Source organism: Nyctereutes procyonoides, unplaced genomic scaffold, assembly GCF_905146905.1.
Source record: "Nyctereutes procyonoides isolate TBG_1078 unplaced genomic scaffold, NYPRO_anot_genome, whole genome shotgun sequence".
Taxonomy (NCBI): domain Eukaryota; kingdom Metazoa; phylum Chordata; class Mammalia; order Carnivora; family Canidae; genus Nyctereutes; species Nyctereutes procyonoides.
Genome location: NW_026575146.1, coordinates 75,602,212 through 75,621,897, shown reverse-complemented (window position 1 = coordinate 75,621,897; position 19,686 = coordinate 75,602,212). Strand labels below are relative to the sequence as shown.

Below are 19,686 nucleotides of genomic sequence, written 5' to 3'. Positions count from 1 at the left end.
GCTTTACGACACTTGTGCAGCAGCGGCCGCAGCAACTCGGCACTCCTTCGCGACGATTCGGCCGGGTGCCGCTGGCGGCTGTTGCCAGGGTGGGGGTCGCTTTGCGGCATGGCGATGGCGGAGGGCGAGCGGACTGAGTGTGCTGAGCCCCCCCGGGACGAGCCCCCGGCTGATGGCGCTCTGAAGCGGGCAGAGGAGCTCAAGACGCAGGCCAACGACTACTTCAAAGGTGCGCCTGCCCCGGAGGGGGCCAGGGAGGGTGGAGAGCGGCCCGGGGCAAGGGGTGCCCGGCCCGCGCGGAACCATGGCAACGCGGAGCGGCAGCCTGGGCGCGGGGCAGGCACTACCAAGTGACCCGGGTTGGGGAGGCCCAGGATGCCGCTACCAGGGGCCGACAGGGGGGGCTTCTGACAGGAGGGGTGATACCTAGAAGCGGCATTCGGAGCGGGTGCTACTAAATGGGGAGACTGGGGAGGGCGCTACCAAGTGTGCGGCGGGAGGGGGACGGGAGCGAGGGCATTTCCGAACGTGAGGTCCTTGAGAGGTGCTAGTTGTGGTGAGACCTGAAGAGGGCGCTGCCAAGTAGTGACAGAGGGCCGGGGAGTGATGGTGCTACCCAGTGGGGAGATTGGGGGGGGGGGGGCACTGTCCCAGTAGAGTAGGGAATTGTAGGGGTGGGGAATAGATCATTAGATGGGAGGGCAAGGAGATTGGGGGTTGCACGAGAAAAAGGGATGCGTGGGAGGCCCTGGGAGTAAAGGTGGGGAAATCCCAAGAATAGTATGACATCCGATCTTGGGAAAGAGTAAGATGTGGGGGCACTCATTCATTCAGTAATTCATTATGTTTCTAGAGCACCTGCTTTGCGCTAAGGACTGTGCCAGATTCTGGGGATTTAGCAGGGAATGAAGCAGATGTGGCCCTGCCCTTTTATAGCTTGTAATTCAGCAGGAGAATAAGACATTGAGCAAAAACACAAGAAATAATAAAATGCTTAGAAGTTATGAAGAATGCTTTGAACAAACCCCAACAGTGTGTGAAGGAGAGAATGAGGGCTGGAGGCTACTATATAGAGAGCGTGGTCAGGGAAAGCCTAACTGAGAAGGCATTTGAGAAGAATCGCGAAAGAGTGTTTCAGGTGGATGCAGCCAGATGTGCAAAGGCCCTGAGGTAGGAAATGAAAGACTAGTGTGGCAGAAGCTTTAGCAAGTTAGCAGGGAGATGGATACAAGATAAGTTTAGGACACGGGCCAGACCAGGTGGGGTTTCATAAGTCATTGCAAAGCTGGTTTGGATTTTACTGGGCTATTCAAGAGGAGACATTGAGTAGACAGATGGGCCAGTCTGGAGCTGCAAGGAGAGGAATTTGGGCCTGATCAGCCTATGCATGGAATAGAACACCTGCAAATGGATGAGGTCATCTAGGGAGAGAAGGGGCTGGAACCTTGAGGAATTCTAATGTTTAGAAAAGAAGAGGAAGAGGCTGAGGAGGAGTGGTCAGTGAAGTGGAAGGGAAGTTAGGAAAGGTGTCAGGAAAGATGAGAGAAGAGAGTGCTTCTAGAAGGAGGGGGGCTGTGCCTTGGGTGGGGTGCTGCCAGGGTGAGCACTGAGCATTGACCATTGGATTTGGCTTCACGAATGTTGGTGGTAGCCCTAAGAAGGGCAGTTTATAAGAACAGTTTTGGGCAACAATGAAGTTGGTAATTAGCTAGGAGAACACCCAAGGGTGAACAGGAAGTGAAGTAGAGACAGCAAATGTTGACAAAGTGGTTCGAGTATTTTGGTCCTAAAAGGGAGTGGAGAAATGGAGAGAGGGAGGTGCTTGCTTTCTTTCTCTTAAAGGATGGAAGAGTCCAAGAGTCTGGTCCAGTAGAGAGCTGGAATTGATCCTACAAGAGAGATGGGAGACTTACGGCAGCAAAGCTGGGGAAAAGAAATGGGGTTGGAATCTAGAGCCTTAGCAGCCTTCAGTTGGCCTTCAGTGGAAGCACAAGGGGATTCAGAGCATGAACGTTTGGTCAGGCTGCAGCCATGAGGAGAGGACCAGTGAGAGATGAGGCGGAGCCTTGGAGGCCAGTTCAGGGAGTGTGGATGTCATCCTGAGGGTGGTGGGGAGGCATGGTAAGATTCCCCAGCTTCCGGGCTGAGATTGGATGCAAGGGCAGAGCTGGAGGCAGGAAGGAGAAAAGGATGGTGGACAGGTAGATGAGAGGTGTCTCTGGTCAGAAACCAACAAGAAATGTTTCAGAGAGGATATGAGGGCTGGTGAGAGGGAGGAGGGAATGCCAGGCAGAAAGAACAGGATGGCAGAGGCCTATCCTGGCAAAGGTGAGCAGAACCTAGCCTCAAGGAAGTAAGTGGGGCCGGAGTGTAGGAGGCAAGGGAGGATGCTGAGCTTTCTACTGTGGACTCTGGGGAGCCATGGATAGTTCTGAGAAAGGGAAGGACAGAGTTAGGTTTGTGCTTTAGCTGGACCCCTACAGAGGGGCAGGACTGGAGGCTGAGGCAGGAACCCGGGCTGGCGGACAGATTGAAGCAGACCAGGGCAGGGCGGGGCTGGAGGGATGGAAGTGGATGAATAGATCTGAGATGTTCAGGAGGCTGCCTTGACAGAACATGGCGACTGCCTGGCTTCGGGGGGTTGAGGGGTCGGGAGAGGTGTCATCGGGAGAGGTGTCCAGGATGAGGCATGGTCTCCAGCTGGGGATTGGCTGTCCCTGAAATGGGGCTGAGGAAAAGCAGCAAGTATGAGGGTTGATGCTGAGGCAAGGTAAGAATTCTGGGAAACCGTAAGCCACGGGGAGGGGCCCCCTGCCCCCCAGGACCTGGGCGCTCAGAATCCCTGAGGCCGGGCATGCAGCCAGAGGTGCTCACATTGAGCTGGCACAGAGGAGAAAGCTACTGGTCCAGGCCCCTCACTGTCTGGCAGGCAATGGCAGGCACAGAGCCCCAGCCTCGGGGGCTGTGGGAATAACAATAAAAAGAATAATTACAGCTCTCTTTAATTGAGCCCCTGTGGTGGCCAGGTACACCACTTTGCTTAATCTTCCCCCCCGGGCACTGAGAGGTAGGTAGGAGCAGCCCTGTTTGTTTTATAGAGGAAGCTGAGGCTCAGAAGTGAAACCGCTTGCCCAAGGTCAGAGTGTGAGCAGCAGAGCCCGGATATCCCCCTTCCTCACCACGTGCTCCCTTGTTCAGAGTCCTTACCTGCAGCCTGCAGGGGGAAGAGGATATCCCCCTGCCAGCATGGCTGGATCCCCTCTACAAGCTCAGAGCCTGGTCCCTGCTGTTGCTCAGCTCTCCGGGCCTCATCATCCCCCATTCTATAAAATGGGAGGGGTTGGATTTAACCCCCAGAGAAGCCTCTGGGTCTAAGATTTTGTAGACATGGTTAAGAGCTCAGACTGCCTGGATTCAAATCTTGTTTATTTCCCTTATGTGCTGTGTCACCCCCTGGGCAAATGACTTAACCTCTCTGTGACTTCCTGTCCTCATCTCTAAAATGGGGACTGTCTTGAGGATTAGATGCACCGCATCTAAAGCAGATAGAACAGGGCCAGGATTTGGTGTCGTTGGGTAGATGCGGGAAGTACAGTCCCCTCCCATTTCCTCTGCCCGACTCTCCTCTCCTTTTCAGTTAGTCATATATTCACTTCTTTTGGAAGTATCTGCTGATGGCTTTCTCTGCCGTAGCCACATTTCATATGAGAGTTTATGTAGCCCTCACAGCTGGGTGAGGCAGAGAACGGCTGATCGTCATTCCGGCTTTTTCAGATGAGCCAGTGAAGATGCAGGGAGGGAAGGCTGTTTGCCTGAGTGGTCAGCATCCGCAGAGCCAGGTGTCAGGCTCCAAGACACCAGGCTCCCCACCCCAGGCCAAATGGCCACTAGAGTAACACCTCAGCCGTCAAGAGAGCTGGCCAGCTGGCCTCTGGAACTCAGCCAGGTGGCTGGAAGTAGTCCTCGAAGGCGCTGGCATTCCAGGGAGGGTCCGGCAGACTTAGACTGTCTGGTTCTGCCCTTGCTTGTTTCTGGGAAGTCTGTGGGGGGCCTGCCCTCCGGGACTCCTAGTCCTGAAGAGACACACCCATCACCTAAAGGTGACAAACCGAGAAATGAGCAGGGCTGGGATAGGTTAGCCCAGAGGCCAGGGCAGCCCAAAGGAGTGCCCGACCCAGCCTTGGAGTCAAGGAGGGCATTCCAGAAGAGGGGACATCTGAACCCTCTTTGAAAGATAGTGGGTATTAGCCTACAGGAGGTATTATTTTGTTCCTGGCCATCTCCCCAGGACCTGACTTCTCCTTTTCCTAGTGTCAATCTTTCTGTCTCTGTCTTCCTTCCTTCCTTCCTTTATTCATTGAAGAATTATTCATGGAGCTTGGAACTCTCTTCCATTTTCTTCACCTGACTCACTCTTTTCTCACTCTCCAGGTCTCCCACTCTGGCATCTTCTTGGTCTGCCCCCGTGCTAAACGCTCATCAGTAGTGTGTGTGTGTGTGTGTGTGTGTGTGTGTGTGTGTGTGTGTTTGTCGCCCACTGGACTGTGAGCCCCAGCAGGGCAGGCCAGAGCAGAGGGGATGCTGTGTCCTCAGGGCAGGGCCCTGGCCCCCATAGAGCTTAGGTTCAAATTGGGGAAATAGATTATAAGCAAACAAAACAAAGGAAAGTTATGGTTTATCTGATGGTGCTGGACAAAAATGAGGTGGGAGTTAGGGCAGCATTCCCATTTTAGGCCAAGTGCTGGGAGAAGGACTCTCAGACTCAAGTCCAGAGCGGGTAACATAAGTTGCCCAAAGACACCCGGCAAATAAGAGGTGAAGCCACAGATTGGGCTCAGGTCACCCGCCCCTTGTGCTGGATTCCCTCTCAGGGGCTACCTGGCATGGAGAATGAGAATGGGAATGTTTGGTCTTGGCTTGGCCCACAGTTCCTGTGTACCATTTGCCTTGTGACCTCAAGTATGAGTTTCCCTCACTGAGCCTCAGTACACTCATCTGGAAAATGGGGCTAGTTCAGTTATCCTCAGAGGTGTGGTGAGGGTTCAGGGAAGGGACTCATGTACCAAGAGCCCTGCGTAGCACTTGGCACATCATGGTCCCCCAAATCAGGCAAGCCCCTGAGCCATAGCCTCCTCTCTATCGAACGGGCACATGGGAAGGGTCCAAGCTTGGCTCCGCAGACACAGCCTGGGTGTCTGACCTTGCACAAGACCTCCGTGGCTCATCTGTAAAGTGAGCACCAGACAGTGCCTATGCCGTGGAGATGTGATGGTTCCCTGAGTCAAGATGTAAAGTGCAAGGCACAGTCATAGCTCATTTCCAATAAAATGAACCTTTTCCCATTGGCCAGATGACACATCCTGCTGCTCTATACTTACACCTCAGTGTCCACACCCTGCTGTGGCAGTGGCCTTCAGGATGTGTCTTGTCCTTGCCCTCACCCTTCCATCCTCCCACTCACTCTGCAGCCCCACCAGCCTCTCACTCACTAATCCTAAAATACAAGGCTTATGCTGGCAGCACACTCCCTCCGTCCTTGCCCGGGGCCTTTGGTGGACCCCCTGTTCCTTCTCTTGGGAATGCTTTTCCTCTTGTCCAGTTTGTTACTTCTTTTGGGTCTCTGCTAGTATTTCCCCTTCTCGAGGCCTGAGTAGGTCCCTTCTCCTTTCCTACTTGTTGTTCTACTAGGCCCCTTCTTTGGGCTTGTTTACTTGTTTTGTGGGGCTGGACATCCAGGGGGCTCAGGGCGGACTCAGATTTGCTGATTCACAACATCTCCGCTCTGGCATTCTAATATATATCCTCTCCAGGCCATAGGACTGGAGTAAGACCCTCCTGAAGTCTGGGAAGAAGTATCCAGATTGGGGCCATAAGGGGTGATGGCATGGCTATATGATTATGTGGAAGTGACTTTGAGTCCTGGGGATTGGAACCTGAGGAAACAAAGCATAGGACAGTTGGGACAGGGAGAGGAGGTAGGCTGAAAAGACATTGCTGAGCCCAGCTGTGGATTTCAGTTTCCCTATCCATGAATGGGGAGACTGGGCCATTACCCAGCCTAGGGCCTGTTCTTCCTGGGTGGCAGCCGCTGTGCCTCATGCCGCCGCCTTCTCCATCTCCACAGCCAAGGACTACGAGAACGCGATCAAGTTCTACAGCCAGGCCATTGAGCTGAACCCCAGCAATGCCATCTACTATGGCAACCGCAGCCTGGCCTACCTGCGCACTGAGTGCTATGGCTATGCACTGGCTGATGCCACGCGGGCCATCGAGATCGACAAGAAGTACATTAAAGGCTACTACCGCCGGGCCGCCAGCAACATGGCACTGGGCAAGTTCCGGGCCGCCCTGCGTGACTATGAGACGGTGAGCCGGGCCTTGGAGGGTGGGCCTGGGGAGTAGGCCAGCTGGGGAAGGTTGGCCTCAGGGTGCGTGGCTGGCTTGGGAGGGTATGGGTGGCCATTCATGCATTCAACCACCCCTCACCCATCCAACAGATAAATGCCTGTGAGGCCCCTTGGCCCGGAGCCCTCTTCAGGGGTTCACATCCCAGCTCTACCATAACTTGCTTAGTACCTGGCCTCTCTGTGCCACCTGTTCCACATCATGAAATGGGGAGAACACTGAGACCTACCTCTGAGGGTTGCGGTGAGGAATAAATGAGTCTCTGGAGGGACGGTGATTAACTCCATTGTGCAGATGGGGAGGCTGAGGCCCAGGGAGTTAAGTCCCTCTCTGTCAGCATGCAGCTGGCAAGTGGCAGAACTGGGATTTGAACCCCTGGCACCCATGTCTCCTGTGTCAGCCCCCTGAGAGGAGGGGTTTTGCTAGTTCTGTTCATTGGGTCATTGCTTGGCACCAGCAGAGGCTCAATCAGAATGTGTTGCATTATAATTCTGACCCCCCCATTCACCCCCATATTCCCTCCTTTTGTTTCATTCACCATACTGCGATGAGCAACTTCTGTTGTGTGGGGAGGGGCGCCAGGGGGGGTGAGAGCCATAGGCTGCTGTTGGAGGGAGCGGGGCTGGCTGCTGGCCTGGGGTGGAGGGTGGGTTTCAGGCCAGGTAAAGTCTTGAGCCAAGTCGTGGGTCAGGAGACACCTGTGTCAGGGTGGGGGCAGGGGCATGGAACAGGAGGTAATTTATAGACTGGGGGCAAAATGGAGGAGAAAGCACGGTGACACCTGGGAGGATGGGGGAAGGAACTGCAGAACTTCAGGTCCCAGGGCTTTCCCTAGTGTAACTTCCCCCTTGTTCTTATCTAGAGAATGGTGGCAAGAGGAGTAGCCACCTCCTGGGTGGCTGTGGGACTCTGGTGAAGTGCCGTGAGTGGAGGTCATTGGGGCATAGGGTCCATTAGTGAGTAACCCAGGAGGGCACTTGGGGTTGGTCGGGGGCAGGGTTTTCCTGCTGGGCTCCCAGTGCAGGGGGAGACCTGGGGGAGACGGGGCAGGACAGAGGACCAGAGGGCCTGAGCACAGGTCTATGGCAGGGCCTTCACCATGCCTGGAATTGTAGGAAAAAGTCTTTCCTGGGGTGAAGACTCCTTCTTTACAGGCAGGGGCCTAACCCCACATACTCCATGAAGCTGAGATGGTCAGTTCCAGCCATCTTGTGGACATAATCACATCTGAACTTCTTCCTTGGTCTTTTGGATGTCATGGAAGGCTGGTGGTAGGGGATCCACAGCCTTTGGGAACCACCCTCAGGTGGGGCCACACTCAGCACTTAAATTGTCACAGCCTTAAAAAAAAAAAATTGTCACAGCCTATTTTCCCGTGGAGTCTTAGGCCAGGAGCCGTGGGGAGTCCCCACATGAGCCTGAGATCCTCGCCCATGTGGCCTCCCCCAGCCTGCGGGGTGATCTGCTTCTCTGCTGTGACACATTTCATCAGGCTCTGTGAACTCCCAGCAGGCAGCAGGGCTGCCCATCCGCGCACTCTACCTTCTTCCCTGGTGCCTTGCAGATATGCTAGAGCTTCAGGCCCCCTCTTGGATCACAGCTTCCATGGAGGCGGAGCCAAGACGTGACCTTGGATGAACCTTTGCCTCTCAGCAGCCCTGGCCTTAAGTCCAAGGGCCTTTGCTTTCTTGGCCTCTGTGTCCTCATCTACATGCTCACCGTGGGCCTTGTGAGCTCTTAGCACACATGGATTCAGTCCATCGTACAGGCAGGAAACTGAGGTCTGGAGGGGGAAACCCCTCCTCCAAGGTCTCCTGGCAGAGCTAAGACTAGGACCTGGAGTCCCGTCTTGTGACTTAGTGGTTTGAGACCAGCACATCTGTCTTCCTCAACTAGAATAGAAAAAAAAGTAGTTCGTTTAGAGGAATTGTGTATATATTTGTGAAAAAAAAATTCTCATTTATGTGGATATGGATGTGATATAAAATGTATATTTCCTTACGGTGAGTCATAATCAAAAGCCTCAAGGTCACTAATGTAGGAGTTGGCACTGGCAGCATGGTCAGGACACCCAGCCATTGGTTGGGTAGCTCTGAGTGCTTTGGCTCTCTGCCCTCAGTGTCCTCCTCTGTAAAAGGCGAAGAACACTAGGGCCTGCCTTAGAGCGTTCTTGCAAGGAATAAATGAGATAAGTAAATTGAGAGTGGGGCCTGCCCCTCCTTGGCACTTGCTGCCATTTCTCCAGGAGGGCGTTGGGGGGGATGGAGGGGGAGAGCCTGTGGCCCAAAGGAGGGGCTGGGTGCAGATGCCGGTGTGCCCCTCCAGGTGACTGGAGGTTCTGCAACCACAGCCCGGAACACTTGTAATTATTAGCTGCTGATTGGACTTGTTGGGGGCGTGACGTCATGCGTGGCATTTCCCGGTTATTACACAGGTGGCCCTCCAGTGTCATGGAGGGATCACAAACCTGGGTTCCTGTTTGATCAGTTTGAGCATGTGGCTCTTGCCTGTGAGCATTCCCAACTGAAGGTGGCAGTTGTCAAAAACAGCTCTTGAGAGCATCATAGCTTCACATGCAGTTGTAAGAAGTGAACAAGTGAGACCTAGCTCCCTGGTTACCCCAGTGACACATCTGCGTTAACTATGCAGACACCATAGTCAGGATCCAGACCGGGATACAACTCGCATACTACTTTCTAAAGAAGAGTCCAGTGTTGAGTTCTCTCTCACAGGCCCCTCCAGTCTGGAGCAAATGACTTTCCCCAGGAGCAGGTGGGCTTGGCAGGGCCACCTCTCCTTTGCCGGCCCGTAGTGAGTCCTAGCAGCAGCGCCAGCCACCAGGCCTGGAATGAGCACTCGCTGGCTGCCATTGCCTGTGACGGCCCTCCACTGGCACCCTGCCCTCCTGGAAGCTGAGGGGAGCTCAGGATAGAGGTGGCGTGGCCCTGCAACTCCCCAGAGGGTCTACAAGGTGCTGTGGGGACAGGTGGCAGCAGGCCAGGAGGGAACGTGTCCTAGCTTGCATGGTGGGAGACTGGACTCTAGGCAGGAAGAAAACGGAATCCTGGCTCCTTAGGCCTCATGTCTCTGGGCCTCAGTTTCCACATCCATTAAGTGGGGATTGTGGTAACACCTAGTAGAACCACTTTGAGGATAAAATGAGCAAGTTCAGTGCATACAATGATGTCAGGCACGTAATAAGTGCTCCAAAAATTACTTGTGTATTGTTACTGCTCCTTCTCCCCTTTTCCCTGCCTTGTTAGTATTTATCCCTGTCCTCCACCCACCCTAGGAACTCTCTGAGAACAGGGGACTGGCCAGAGGAAATGCTTAGTGGTTCATCCATCCCCTGGGAGGCATTCACTCCCTCTTGGGGCACAGCCACAGCCTCACCTTCATGGGGCCACCTTCCAGTGGAGACACCCATCTCCAGCCGTGCTTAGGATTGGGGCAGGTGAGCCCCGGGGTCTCGACCCAGCCAGGGGGGTAAGGGTGCTCCTGGAGGAGGGGCGGCGGTGCTGACAGCTGGAGGAGGAGGAGGAGCTAGGAAGGAGTTGGAGGTGCAAGTGAGGTGTTCTGGCTGGGGGCAGCCTGCACCAGGTGACAGGGAGCTGGCGCGTTGGATTTGTGGGTTTGGTCTGGCTGGGTTGTGCTGGGCAAACAGAGAGCAGAGAGGTGGGCAGGCCTGTGTGGGCCAGGCCAAGTGGCGGTTTGGACTTGATCCCAGGGTGTGGACTCATACCCTCCCCAGTGGGAAGGACTCCAGGTGGTGTCTGGTGCCGCCTACCTCCCCGAGCCTCACACCACGCCCACACCTCAGGTGGAGCTGCCTGGCAGGTTGGCCTAGCCGAAGCCTGCCCAGACAGGGAGGAAGCCACCACGTGCCATGACCCAGCTTCCTGCCATCCACTGTGTCTGTGCACCCGTTCCCAGAGTGAATGAGCCACAGTGACCCACGGGTTTTTTTTTTTCTTTTTTTGTGGCTTTTATTCTTTTTTTTTTTTAAGATTTTATTTTTATTGATTTATTCATAGAGACACAGAGAGAGAAGGGCAGAGGAACAGGCAGAGGGAGGAGCAGGTTCCATGCAGGGAGCCCGATGTGGGACTGGATCCAGGGTCCCCAGGATCACACCCCAGGTTGCAGGCGGCGCTAAACCGCTGCTCCACTGGGGCTGCCCCCGCGGGGGTTGGCAAGTACCTCTGTACAGGCTTCTGACTCCCTCTGCCAGCCTTTCTCTGGGGGCGGTGGCATCCCGCACTTGAGGGCTGGCTCTGGCACCTCTCTCTGGGCCCCTGGCACAGGAGCTGCAGGACCTACTCGTTGGTCGACCTGCAGGGTGGGCGAGTTGGGCAGGGTCTGAGCATAGCAGTTATAGTTACAGATAATGACACTGAGGCCTGGGGGCATGACGTCCTTGCCAAGATGATACGGTAAGGAAGTGACAGAGCGGGATCCCTGGGTGGCGCAGCGGTTTAGCCTTTGGCCAAGGGCGCGATCCTGGAGACCCGGTATCGAATCCCACGTCGGGCTCCCGGTGCATGGAGCCTGCTTCTCCCTCTGCCTATGTCTCTGCCTCTCTCTCTCTCTCTCTGATGACTATCACAAATAAATAAAAATAAAAAAAAAAAAAAAAAGGAAGTGACAGAGCCGGGGCATATGGCCTTGTGTGCTTCCAAACTGGGAGGATCAGAGTTTGTGGGAAGTGGGATAGAAGGTGGTGGAGTGGTGGAGGGTGGGGAGGGATCAGGTGCCTTTATTGCACACTTACTGGACCCCACAGTCACGTTCCTGGGGCTTTTTTTGTGTGTGTGATCCCATTTCCAGCATGGCGGCCCGTGAGAGGAGCCACGAAGGGCAGCCTCCACTTGTGTGCACTTTACTCTTGCTGGCACCACCGTGCACACTTTGTGCATGTTCACTCCTGTGAGCTGCTGCCTCTTGGGCGGATACTGCTACAGCTTCCCTCTTGCAGAGAGGCTGGTCCTGGGTTACTCAGCTGAGGACTGACTGGTGGGGCTGAGATTTGAACCCAGACGGCCCACAGCTTTTACTGCCCTGCAGAGGACACCAAGGGGACAGCAGTAGGTGCTGGCTGTGACGTGCCGGGCCCTCTGTTTGTTACCTGTTCTTCCCCACGGCCCTGTCAGGTGGAGCTAGTAGTGTCCCGTGTTGTCACACACACACCCCACACCCACACCCCACCTTTATAGGTGATAAAAACGGTCCCAGTCAGCCAGCAAATCATTGGTTCTGTTGCATCTGGGGCTGTTCGTAATTGTAGACCCAGCCCATCCTTTCCTTCTAATCCTATCCCTCTTGGTGTTGACTCTCATGTCAGAGTGAGCCTCAGCCTGCTGTGGTTCCCACAAGCAGCCAAAAGCTGAGCGCGTACTCCTCAGCCGGGACGCTTATTTTAATGACAGAGTTGATTTTTGTAAGAAATCCCCGCTTGCATGGGTTCACAGTGTTTACCAAACCCCAGGACAGCCCTCTTTGTGCGGGCAGCTCTCCTTGCCCTGTTTTGGGGCACACAGGCTGGAAGTGAGAGAGTGGAGGGGTGTGCCAATGGTGCGTGGAGGCCGGTGGTCTGGCTTCCATGTCTGGGGAGCCCAGCGCCATGCAGGCTGAGCGCAGCCTCAGTGTCCCCACTTCCTGTCTGCTTCTCTGCCCTAGGCCAGCTGTGCCTGGGCCTTGATGCCTCTTTTCTTCCTTCCCTCGCTCCCTCCCTTTCTGCCTGCCTGCCTGCCCAGGTGGTGAAGGTAAAGCCCCACGACAAGGATGCCAAAATGAAGTACCAGGAGTGCAACAAGATCGTGAAGCAGAAAGCCTTCGAGCGGGCCATTGCAGGCGATGAGCACAAGCGCTCCGTTGTGGACTCGCTGGACATTGAGAGCATGAGTGAGTCAGGCCTAGGTGCCCTGCCACGCCCAGCTCTGAACACACCACATCCTTGCCTGGGCCTTCTCCACTCCCCACATGCCTATATTCCTGTCCCCAGCCCAATGTCTGTTGCTCCTCTGTCTACGCTCCTGGGAGCTCCGCAGTTCCACGCCGAGGTTTGCCAGGGTTTGCGTTCCCTGGTTCAGGCGAGGTGGGCGAGCCCCTCCTGCCCCGTGCCAGGGCCTAGCTTCCTACCGGCATCTGTACAGCCCACCCCACCCTCATGGGCCTCCCCGTGGGATTTGTCTCAGTCCTCCGGGTGCTCATACAATTCAGTCACTCGATCTACAGATAACTACTAGGTGCCAAACCCTGTTCTAGGCCCTCGGGATACAGCTGCGATTAAAATAGTCTCTGCCCTCATCAAGTTGATGGCCTGGTGGGGAGAGAGATGATTAACAAGTAAACAAATGAATTAACTGTGTTAAGTGCTATAAAACCAAGTAGGCAGCAGGGGGGCGGGGTGCTGGAAGAGGGAGCTCACTATACAGAGAGGTTAGCAGAGTTGGCCTGAGCAGAAGGGAGTGGGCAGGGGAGGGACCTTCTCCCTCCCTCGTCCTCTCGCCCCATGCCCAGGAGCCAGCTGCCCCTCCCTGCCCCCACCACCACCACCTTGAGGGCTGCGGCCACTGACTCTCGCCCCTGCTTTCCATTCGCACACCAGCCATTGAGGATGAGTACAGTGGGCCCAAGCTCGAGGATGGCAAAGTGACAATCACCTTCATGAAGGAGCTCATGCAGTGGTACAAGGACCAGAAGAAACTGCACCGGAAATGCGCCTACCAGGTAAGGCCTGTGTCAGGCGCTGCTCACACCTGTCACCCCACGATAGCATTGCAGCGCTGGCAGTGCCCAGACTCAGCCACGGAGGGCAGGTTGAGAAGAAGGGTGGCCACGGCAGCCAGCACCGCCGAGTTGGGAGTGTGCTGAGCAGTGCACAGGAAGGCTTTATTTCTGATGCTGCATTTTCGTTTCTGGCATTTCCATCTAGTTATTTTTATTAATAGTTTTCATCTCCCTGCCCCATATGTTCATGCACGTTGTCTTTTCCACTAGATCTTTTACACATTTATCATAGTTATTTTAAAGTCTCTGGTAATTCCACCATCTGGGTCATCTCTGGGTCTGCTTCTGTGGTCTGTTCTTCATGCGTCTCATCCTTTTTTAAATCGTATGCCAGACATTTTGTGTAAAAGAACAGTACAGACTGAGCTGAGTAAGAATTCTCCGCCGAAGATGGCGGCCCCGTCTTGTGTCGGGCCACTGGTGTGAGGGGCTGAATCCTGGCAATCCGCAGTTGGCGCAGCTCTTGGCGGTCACCGCTGACTTGTGGTGTTTTCACACTGGAATCAGAACTCTCCTTCAGCCCTGGTAGCATCCTGGGAATGTCTTTAAGTTGTGAGGTCTCCAGCTTCCAGAACTGTGGGAGCACTCGGATTTTCAGCCCCATAGCCAGATTTTTGGGCCGCTGGGGGAGTTCTGTGCTCTCCACTTTTGCCTCCACTTTTCCCTGCCCTCCACTCAGTGGTGCCTCCTGGTCAGCCCCGGCTCTCCGGGACCCAGAGTGGGCAGCAGGCAGTCCCACCGGCTGCGCTCACAGCCTGCCCTCCCTTCCAGATCCTGGTACAGGTCAAAGAGGCCCTCTCCAAGCTGAGCACGCTCGTAGAGACCACACTCAAAGAGGTGCGCGCTGTTGGGTGGTGTGTGGACCGGCCAGGGGTTGGGGACTCCCTGGCTGGGGAGGGGCTGTGGAGCTCAGAAACTCACAGACCCACCTGGCTTGGTCTGCCTTTCCTCTCCCCCCACCTCCTGCCTCTCCCCTGAATGTCCCTCTCCCCTCCTGGTCTTTGTCCCACCCTCTCCATTTCTGTGTTCCCTGCTTGTGTCTTTTGCATGCCTCTTCTCGGTCTGCCGTGACCTCTTGCCCCTCCCCTCACCTCTGCCCCCTCCCCACGTCTCTCTCTGGGCCCCTCCCTCTCCGGTGGCCTCTTTTCTTCCAGACAGAGAAGATTACGGTGTGCGGGGACACTCATGGCCAGTTCTATGACCTCCTCAACATATTTGAGCTCAATGGTTTACCCTCGGAGACCAACCCTTATGTATCCTTCCTCAGAAAAGCACACCCTCCCCTTCCTCCACCTGGATTTGAGAGAGGCGCTCCTGCCACAGAGCAAGGCGTGGACCTGCAAAGGGAGAAGCCTGACCAGTTGCTCAGGCACAAGGATGTGGTGGGAGTGGCCGGCCAGCACCAGATAGACCAGGGCTTGTTCCCTACATGCTGTGTGACCTGGGCAGGTGGCTCAGTCTCTCTGGGCCCCAGCCTCTCTTCATCTCCAGATGAGGCTGCTACAAGATCATATGTGTAACAACGCCAGGCACCGCCACTTCCCAGCTGTGTGACTGTTAGCAATACCTCCTTACAGTGCCTCAGATTCCTCGTTTGAAAAATGGTGATCGTAGAGTCTGCCTCATTGTTGAGAGGGTTGCAAAGAGCTGAGGCTCTGAGCCTCACAGTCAGAGCTGTATAAGTGTTTGCTGAGGTTATGAATTGCTTGATTAATGGCCACCGTGTGGGGCCACCAGGCCTGCGCAGTATGGGGTGGGAGGGTCTGTGTTCCATTTCCCCTGTGGTTTTGGGCTTGTATTTGGTTGAGGAGGGGGAGCAAAGCAAGCTGACCCCTCATGTTCCCCTCTACCATCTGTTTCCCTGAGAAACAGGTGAGGTGGGGGATTTCAGGACTGTCCTGCTGAGGCTCGGATAGGCCCAGCTGCCGGGCCAGAGAGAACACCCCAGATCCTCCAGACTTGCTGACATCCCCACTCCTAGGAAGGAACTGGGAGCCATGGGACCTGGAAAGGCAGGGGAAGAAGGCAGTGCATGCCCCACCTCGTTTTCCTTAGCAGAGCAGATATTTAATGGCGACTTTGTGGACCGCGGCTCCTTTTCCGTAGAAGTGATCCTCACCCTGTTTGGCTTTAAGCTCCTGTACCCAGATCACTTTCACCTACTTCGAGGTAAGCTAGGCAGCAGCAGGGTTTGGGGTCACTGTGGCCTTGTGCAGGATGAGCTCGCCAGGGAACAAGGAGCCCTGGGGGTGGGGGGGGGTCCTGTCCATTGAGAGATGGAGGGGGTAAGGGTGGGCCGGGCTTGGGGCTCCCAGGGGCCTGAGCACTAGTGGTGGCCAGGTTCGTGGCCAGGTTCGGGGGGTTCACACAACAGCACTTGGTACACGGTAAGTGCTCAGTAACCACCTGCCGTGGGCTTCTCTGTAGGAGGTGGTGAAGAGGTGGGTCCAGCAGAAGATTTGACTAATCCAGACTCAGCAGACATGGGGGCCTGGGCAGCTTCTTTGTCTCCCCCGAGCCCCAGGAACCCGGGAGGGGAGAATGAGGTTGTGTGTGGGAAGTTGGAAGCACAGCAGGGGGCCAGCCCACAATAGGTGTTCTGTAGCAGGCCCCTCCTTGGTCCTTCTGGCTTACAAGGCACAAGGCTTCTCCAAAATGAAGCCCAAAGCTGAACCAGGCCTGCACCTCATGGCCACACACCTGATGTGTGCTTTTCAGACTGTTTCTGCCTCCAGAAAAGGGACCGAGAACAGTGTCTGCACCTTGTCAGGTTTCTGTGAAGGGCCAACAAGCAGAGGTGTGAATGTTGTTGGCTTGGGGCCGCTAGGCAGTCACCCTAAGCCCCAGGACATGGGCCCCAGGGGCGCCCAGGCAGGGGATGCTGAAGCTTCTCTTCGTTCTGCTGCTGGCCAGGCAACCACGAGACGGACAACATGAACCAGATCTATGGCTTCGAGGGAGAGGTGAAGGCCAAATACACAGCCCAGATGTATGAACTCTTCAGCGAAGTGTTCGAGTGGCTCCCACTGGCCCAGTGTATCAACGGCAAAGTACTGGTGAGGGTGGCAGACAGGACCCCTCAGGCTCCTCCCACCCCTGCACCCATGGGGGCCACACGCAGGCAGATATGCTGGTGAAGCGAGTTGGAGGGGTAGGGTGTGGCTGGCGCCTCCACTCACACAGCCGTGTCCCTCCCACATCCAGATCATGCATGGGGGCTTATTCAGTGAGGACGGCGTCACCCTGGACGATATCAGGAAGATCGAGCGGAACCGGCAGCCCCCAGATTCAGGTGACCAGGGCGGGCTGAGTGGCAGCCCCTTCCCTTCCAGGGCTGCAGCACCTCCAGCAGAGACGGGTGGCCCTGCCCCGGGTGGGCTTCACACCCTCGGCAAGGACAGCAAGGCTGAGCCTCCGTGTCCTCTGGTTGCCGCACCTCCTTCATGGGGCTGGGCTGGTGAGGGAGCGTTTGTGTTCACGGGGAGCACACATCGGTCACTCATTTGTGAGTTCAGCTGCTGAGCCCAGAGAGTGACAGACAAATCAGGGCTCCTGTTCCGGCAGTGAGGACCGACGGAGCGTTCTCATGCACATGCACACAACTGTGGGAAGTGCTGCCCGGGCCTGAAGAGGTTAGGATGGCCTCTCTAGGGATGCCACATTAGAACTCATGGGGAAGGACACACCTGCCACAAAGAAGATGTCTGGGGCAAGCACAGGGGGCCCCACATCAGGGGTGAGTTTGCAGGTGGGAGGAACAGCTGGCAGGCCAGTGGTTTAGGGGTGAGCCAGGATGTACGTTAAAGGGATTGATGAGGCCAGACCCCGCAGAGCCTCACAGGCCTGAGTGATGAGCTTGGGCTTTGTTCCTAGGGCAGTGGGGGCCACAGCAGGCTTTGAACAGCAGGGGTGTGTGATCTGAGCTATACTGTTAAAAGTTCCTCCCATTGTGGGGCCATAATACATTGAATGGGTCTGGAGGAAGGGGAGGTCACGAGGCTCAGAATCCTATTTCACATGCCCCTGCTCAGGGATGCCCTGCCCAGCCCCCACCCCACCTGTGCTGTGGGGTGAGCCAGTCCCTGACGTCCCCTCTCCTCCCCCCCAGGTCCCATGTGTGACCTGCTCTGGTCAGACCCACAGCCACAGGTCAGTGTGCGCAGGGCTGCGGCCGGCAGGTGTGGGCTGCGGGCAGAGAGGGGTGGGGCGGTCAGCACCCTGAGCTCCCTGTCTCCCCAGAACGGACGCTCGGTCAGCAAGCGTGGTGTGAGCTGCCAGTTTGGCCCTGATGTCACCAAGGCTTTCCTGGAAGAGAACCACCTGGACTACATCATCCGCAGCCACGAAGTCAAGGCCGAGGGCTACGAGGTGGCGCACGGTGGCCGCTGTGTCACAGTCTTCTCCGCCCCCAACTACTGGTGGGTCCCACCTCCTCCGCTGATCTGGGCTTCTTTTTCCCACCCACTGATTTTTTTTTTTTTTTAACTTTACGATAACATTTCAAAGACCGGTAAGAGTAGGTCAAATAGTATCAGGAACACCTGCGTGGCAGTCACTCAGATTCAGTAGTTACCAACTCCTGGGCTCTTTTAAAGCAAACCCTAGGCATCACCTTTTTTATGCACCGACACCCCCGTATGTTTCTGAAAGAAAGGACTCTCCTTTTCTCTATGCAAGCAGGGTACCACTGTCCTATTGTCAGGTGTCAGGAGAGGTCACCTGAACTCAGAGCTCTGTTTCCTCATGTCTCACATAAATGTCTCTTTGCAGTTTGAGTTCTTCCCGAGGACCCGAGTAGGGGCCCCATTCTCAGTGTCCTGGTCTCCCAGTTCCCTGTCCCTCCTTCCCTGCCACTTGCTGGGTTTTGGTGGAAGAAACCAGGCCCCCTGACCTGCAGGGTTGCCTGTGCTCTGGACCAGGCCACCCATACCCTGTGTGCCAGTCACACGTTCCTCTATCCCCTATGTCTCCGGGTGGTCAGAGTTCAGGGTTTGGCAAGAGCCCTGCCTCCATGGGGCTGCTTGTGCTCCCTGTCAGCTCAGGAAGGCCCTCTACTGGCCCCCCATCCCACCTTCCTCCTCCCTCCCCTCATCCTCCCTCCTTTCCCCAGGATCCCTGTGTCTCTGGGTTGGCCTCTTTCTCACTTACGTGTCTCTGTCCACCTGTGTCTGTGTTTCTCAACCTCTCCTGGCTCTCAACATCTATGTACCTGTTTCTGTCAGTCTCCGATGGACTCTGACCGTCTGTCTCTCCCTCCTTTCTCGGACTTTCTGCCATCCAGCCTCCTTGGGTCTCTTCTTCCCCCATCCCATCCCTGACTGGCCACTCTGCCCTGTCCCCACAGTGACCAGATGGGAAATAAAGCCTCCTACATCCACCTCCGGGGCTCCGATCTGCGACCCCAGTTCCACCAGTTCACAGCAGTGGTGAGTCACCAGCTGGGTCCCCTGCTCTCCCTGGCCTGGACGTAGGGAGGACCAGGCCGAGAGGCCTAGTCAGGGTCAGGGCCCAGTGCCCAATAGTTCTTGCGGGGAGGGCGGTTCTCTGCATCTAGTGCTCAGACTCCCCCTGAAGCCGCCCCACTTCTGTCTCCCTTGTCCTCTGTGCTCTTGCTCCCCAGCCTCATCCCGACGTCAAGCCCATGGCCTACGCCAGCACGCTGCTGCAGTTAGGGATGATGTGAGGCCCGAATGTCCCAGGGCCTGCACCCCATGTGACCCCAGGCCCAGCCCAGGGCAACGTTGGACCCCTTTTACTTTGTAAAGTTTGTATTTATTCCCCTATAGGTTTGCAGAGGGGGTGGGGAGCCGACCAGAGGGTCCGCTCCCCGGAGAAAGAAAGGAGGTGGAGAGGCTGGGGTTGGGGCACATCCGGGCATTGCAGAGGGAGGGAGGCCACTGCATGTGGGGTGGGCGGGGCCCAGAGGTTTCCCCGCCTCCCTTGTTTGCATGGCCCCTCCCCCTGAAGCAATAGGGCCCCGCCATAGGAAGACCCCCCCCAGAAGGAGGGTCATCAGGGAGGCCTCGCCTGCATCCCCCCCTCCTGGCGGCCCCGAAATGGGGCGAGGCTGGGGCTCACCCCCTTCCCCAGCTATTTTATGTCTGTAATTAAATGTTAAAATAAAGTCATTATTGTAAGTCAACTGGTCTCGGTGGAGCTGCCGGGATTGGGATGAGCACAGCATCCGGAGGGGTCGGGGAGGGGGGGGGCACAAAGCTTGGGGTACCTTGGGACTGGACCAGCCAGGCCGCACAATGTCTGCCCTTCCCACCGGCTCTGGAGGGAGGACCCCCCACCCCCACCCCAGCAGTAGCCCAGGGTGCACACCGGGAAGCAAGGCACAGGCTGGGCCGGGGTGGCCAGGCCAGAACAGAAGCTGGAAAGCCTCGTCCTTCCCTCTAACGATCTGGTCAGCAGGTCCTCACTGAGGCTACCGCCTGCCCTCAGCCACTCAGTGTCCGCCAGGGCAGACCCCACTCTGGCTCTTGCAGC

At 56.1% G+C, this 19,686-nt stretch overlaps 1 protein-coding gene across 1 annotated transcript; it reads left to right on the top strand.

Moving 5' to 3' along the window:
- Positions 1-38: 38 nt before the first annotated feature.
- Positions 39-19,336, top strand: PPP5C (protein phosphatase 5 catalytic subunit). Its single transcript, XM_055311759.1, has 13 exons — positions 39-229; positions 6,125-6,366; positions 12,159-12,306; positions 13,013-13,134; positions 13,966-14,031; positions 14,349-14,447; positions 15,258-15,363; positions 16,108-16,250; positions 16,399-16,486; positions 17,303-17,343; positions 17,434-17,612; positions 18,539-18,620; positions 18,815-19,336. Exons 1-13 carry the CDS (start codon positions 109-111, stop codon positions 18,875-18,877), a joined length of 1,500 nt encoding a protein of 499 aa, XP_055167734.1. The 5' UTR covers positions 39-108; the 3' UTR covers positions 18,878-19,336.
- Positions 19,337-19,686: the final 350 nt, after the last annotated feature.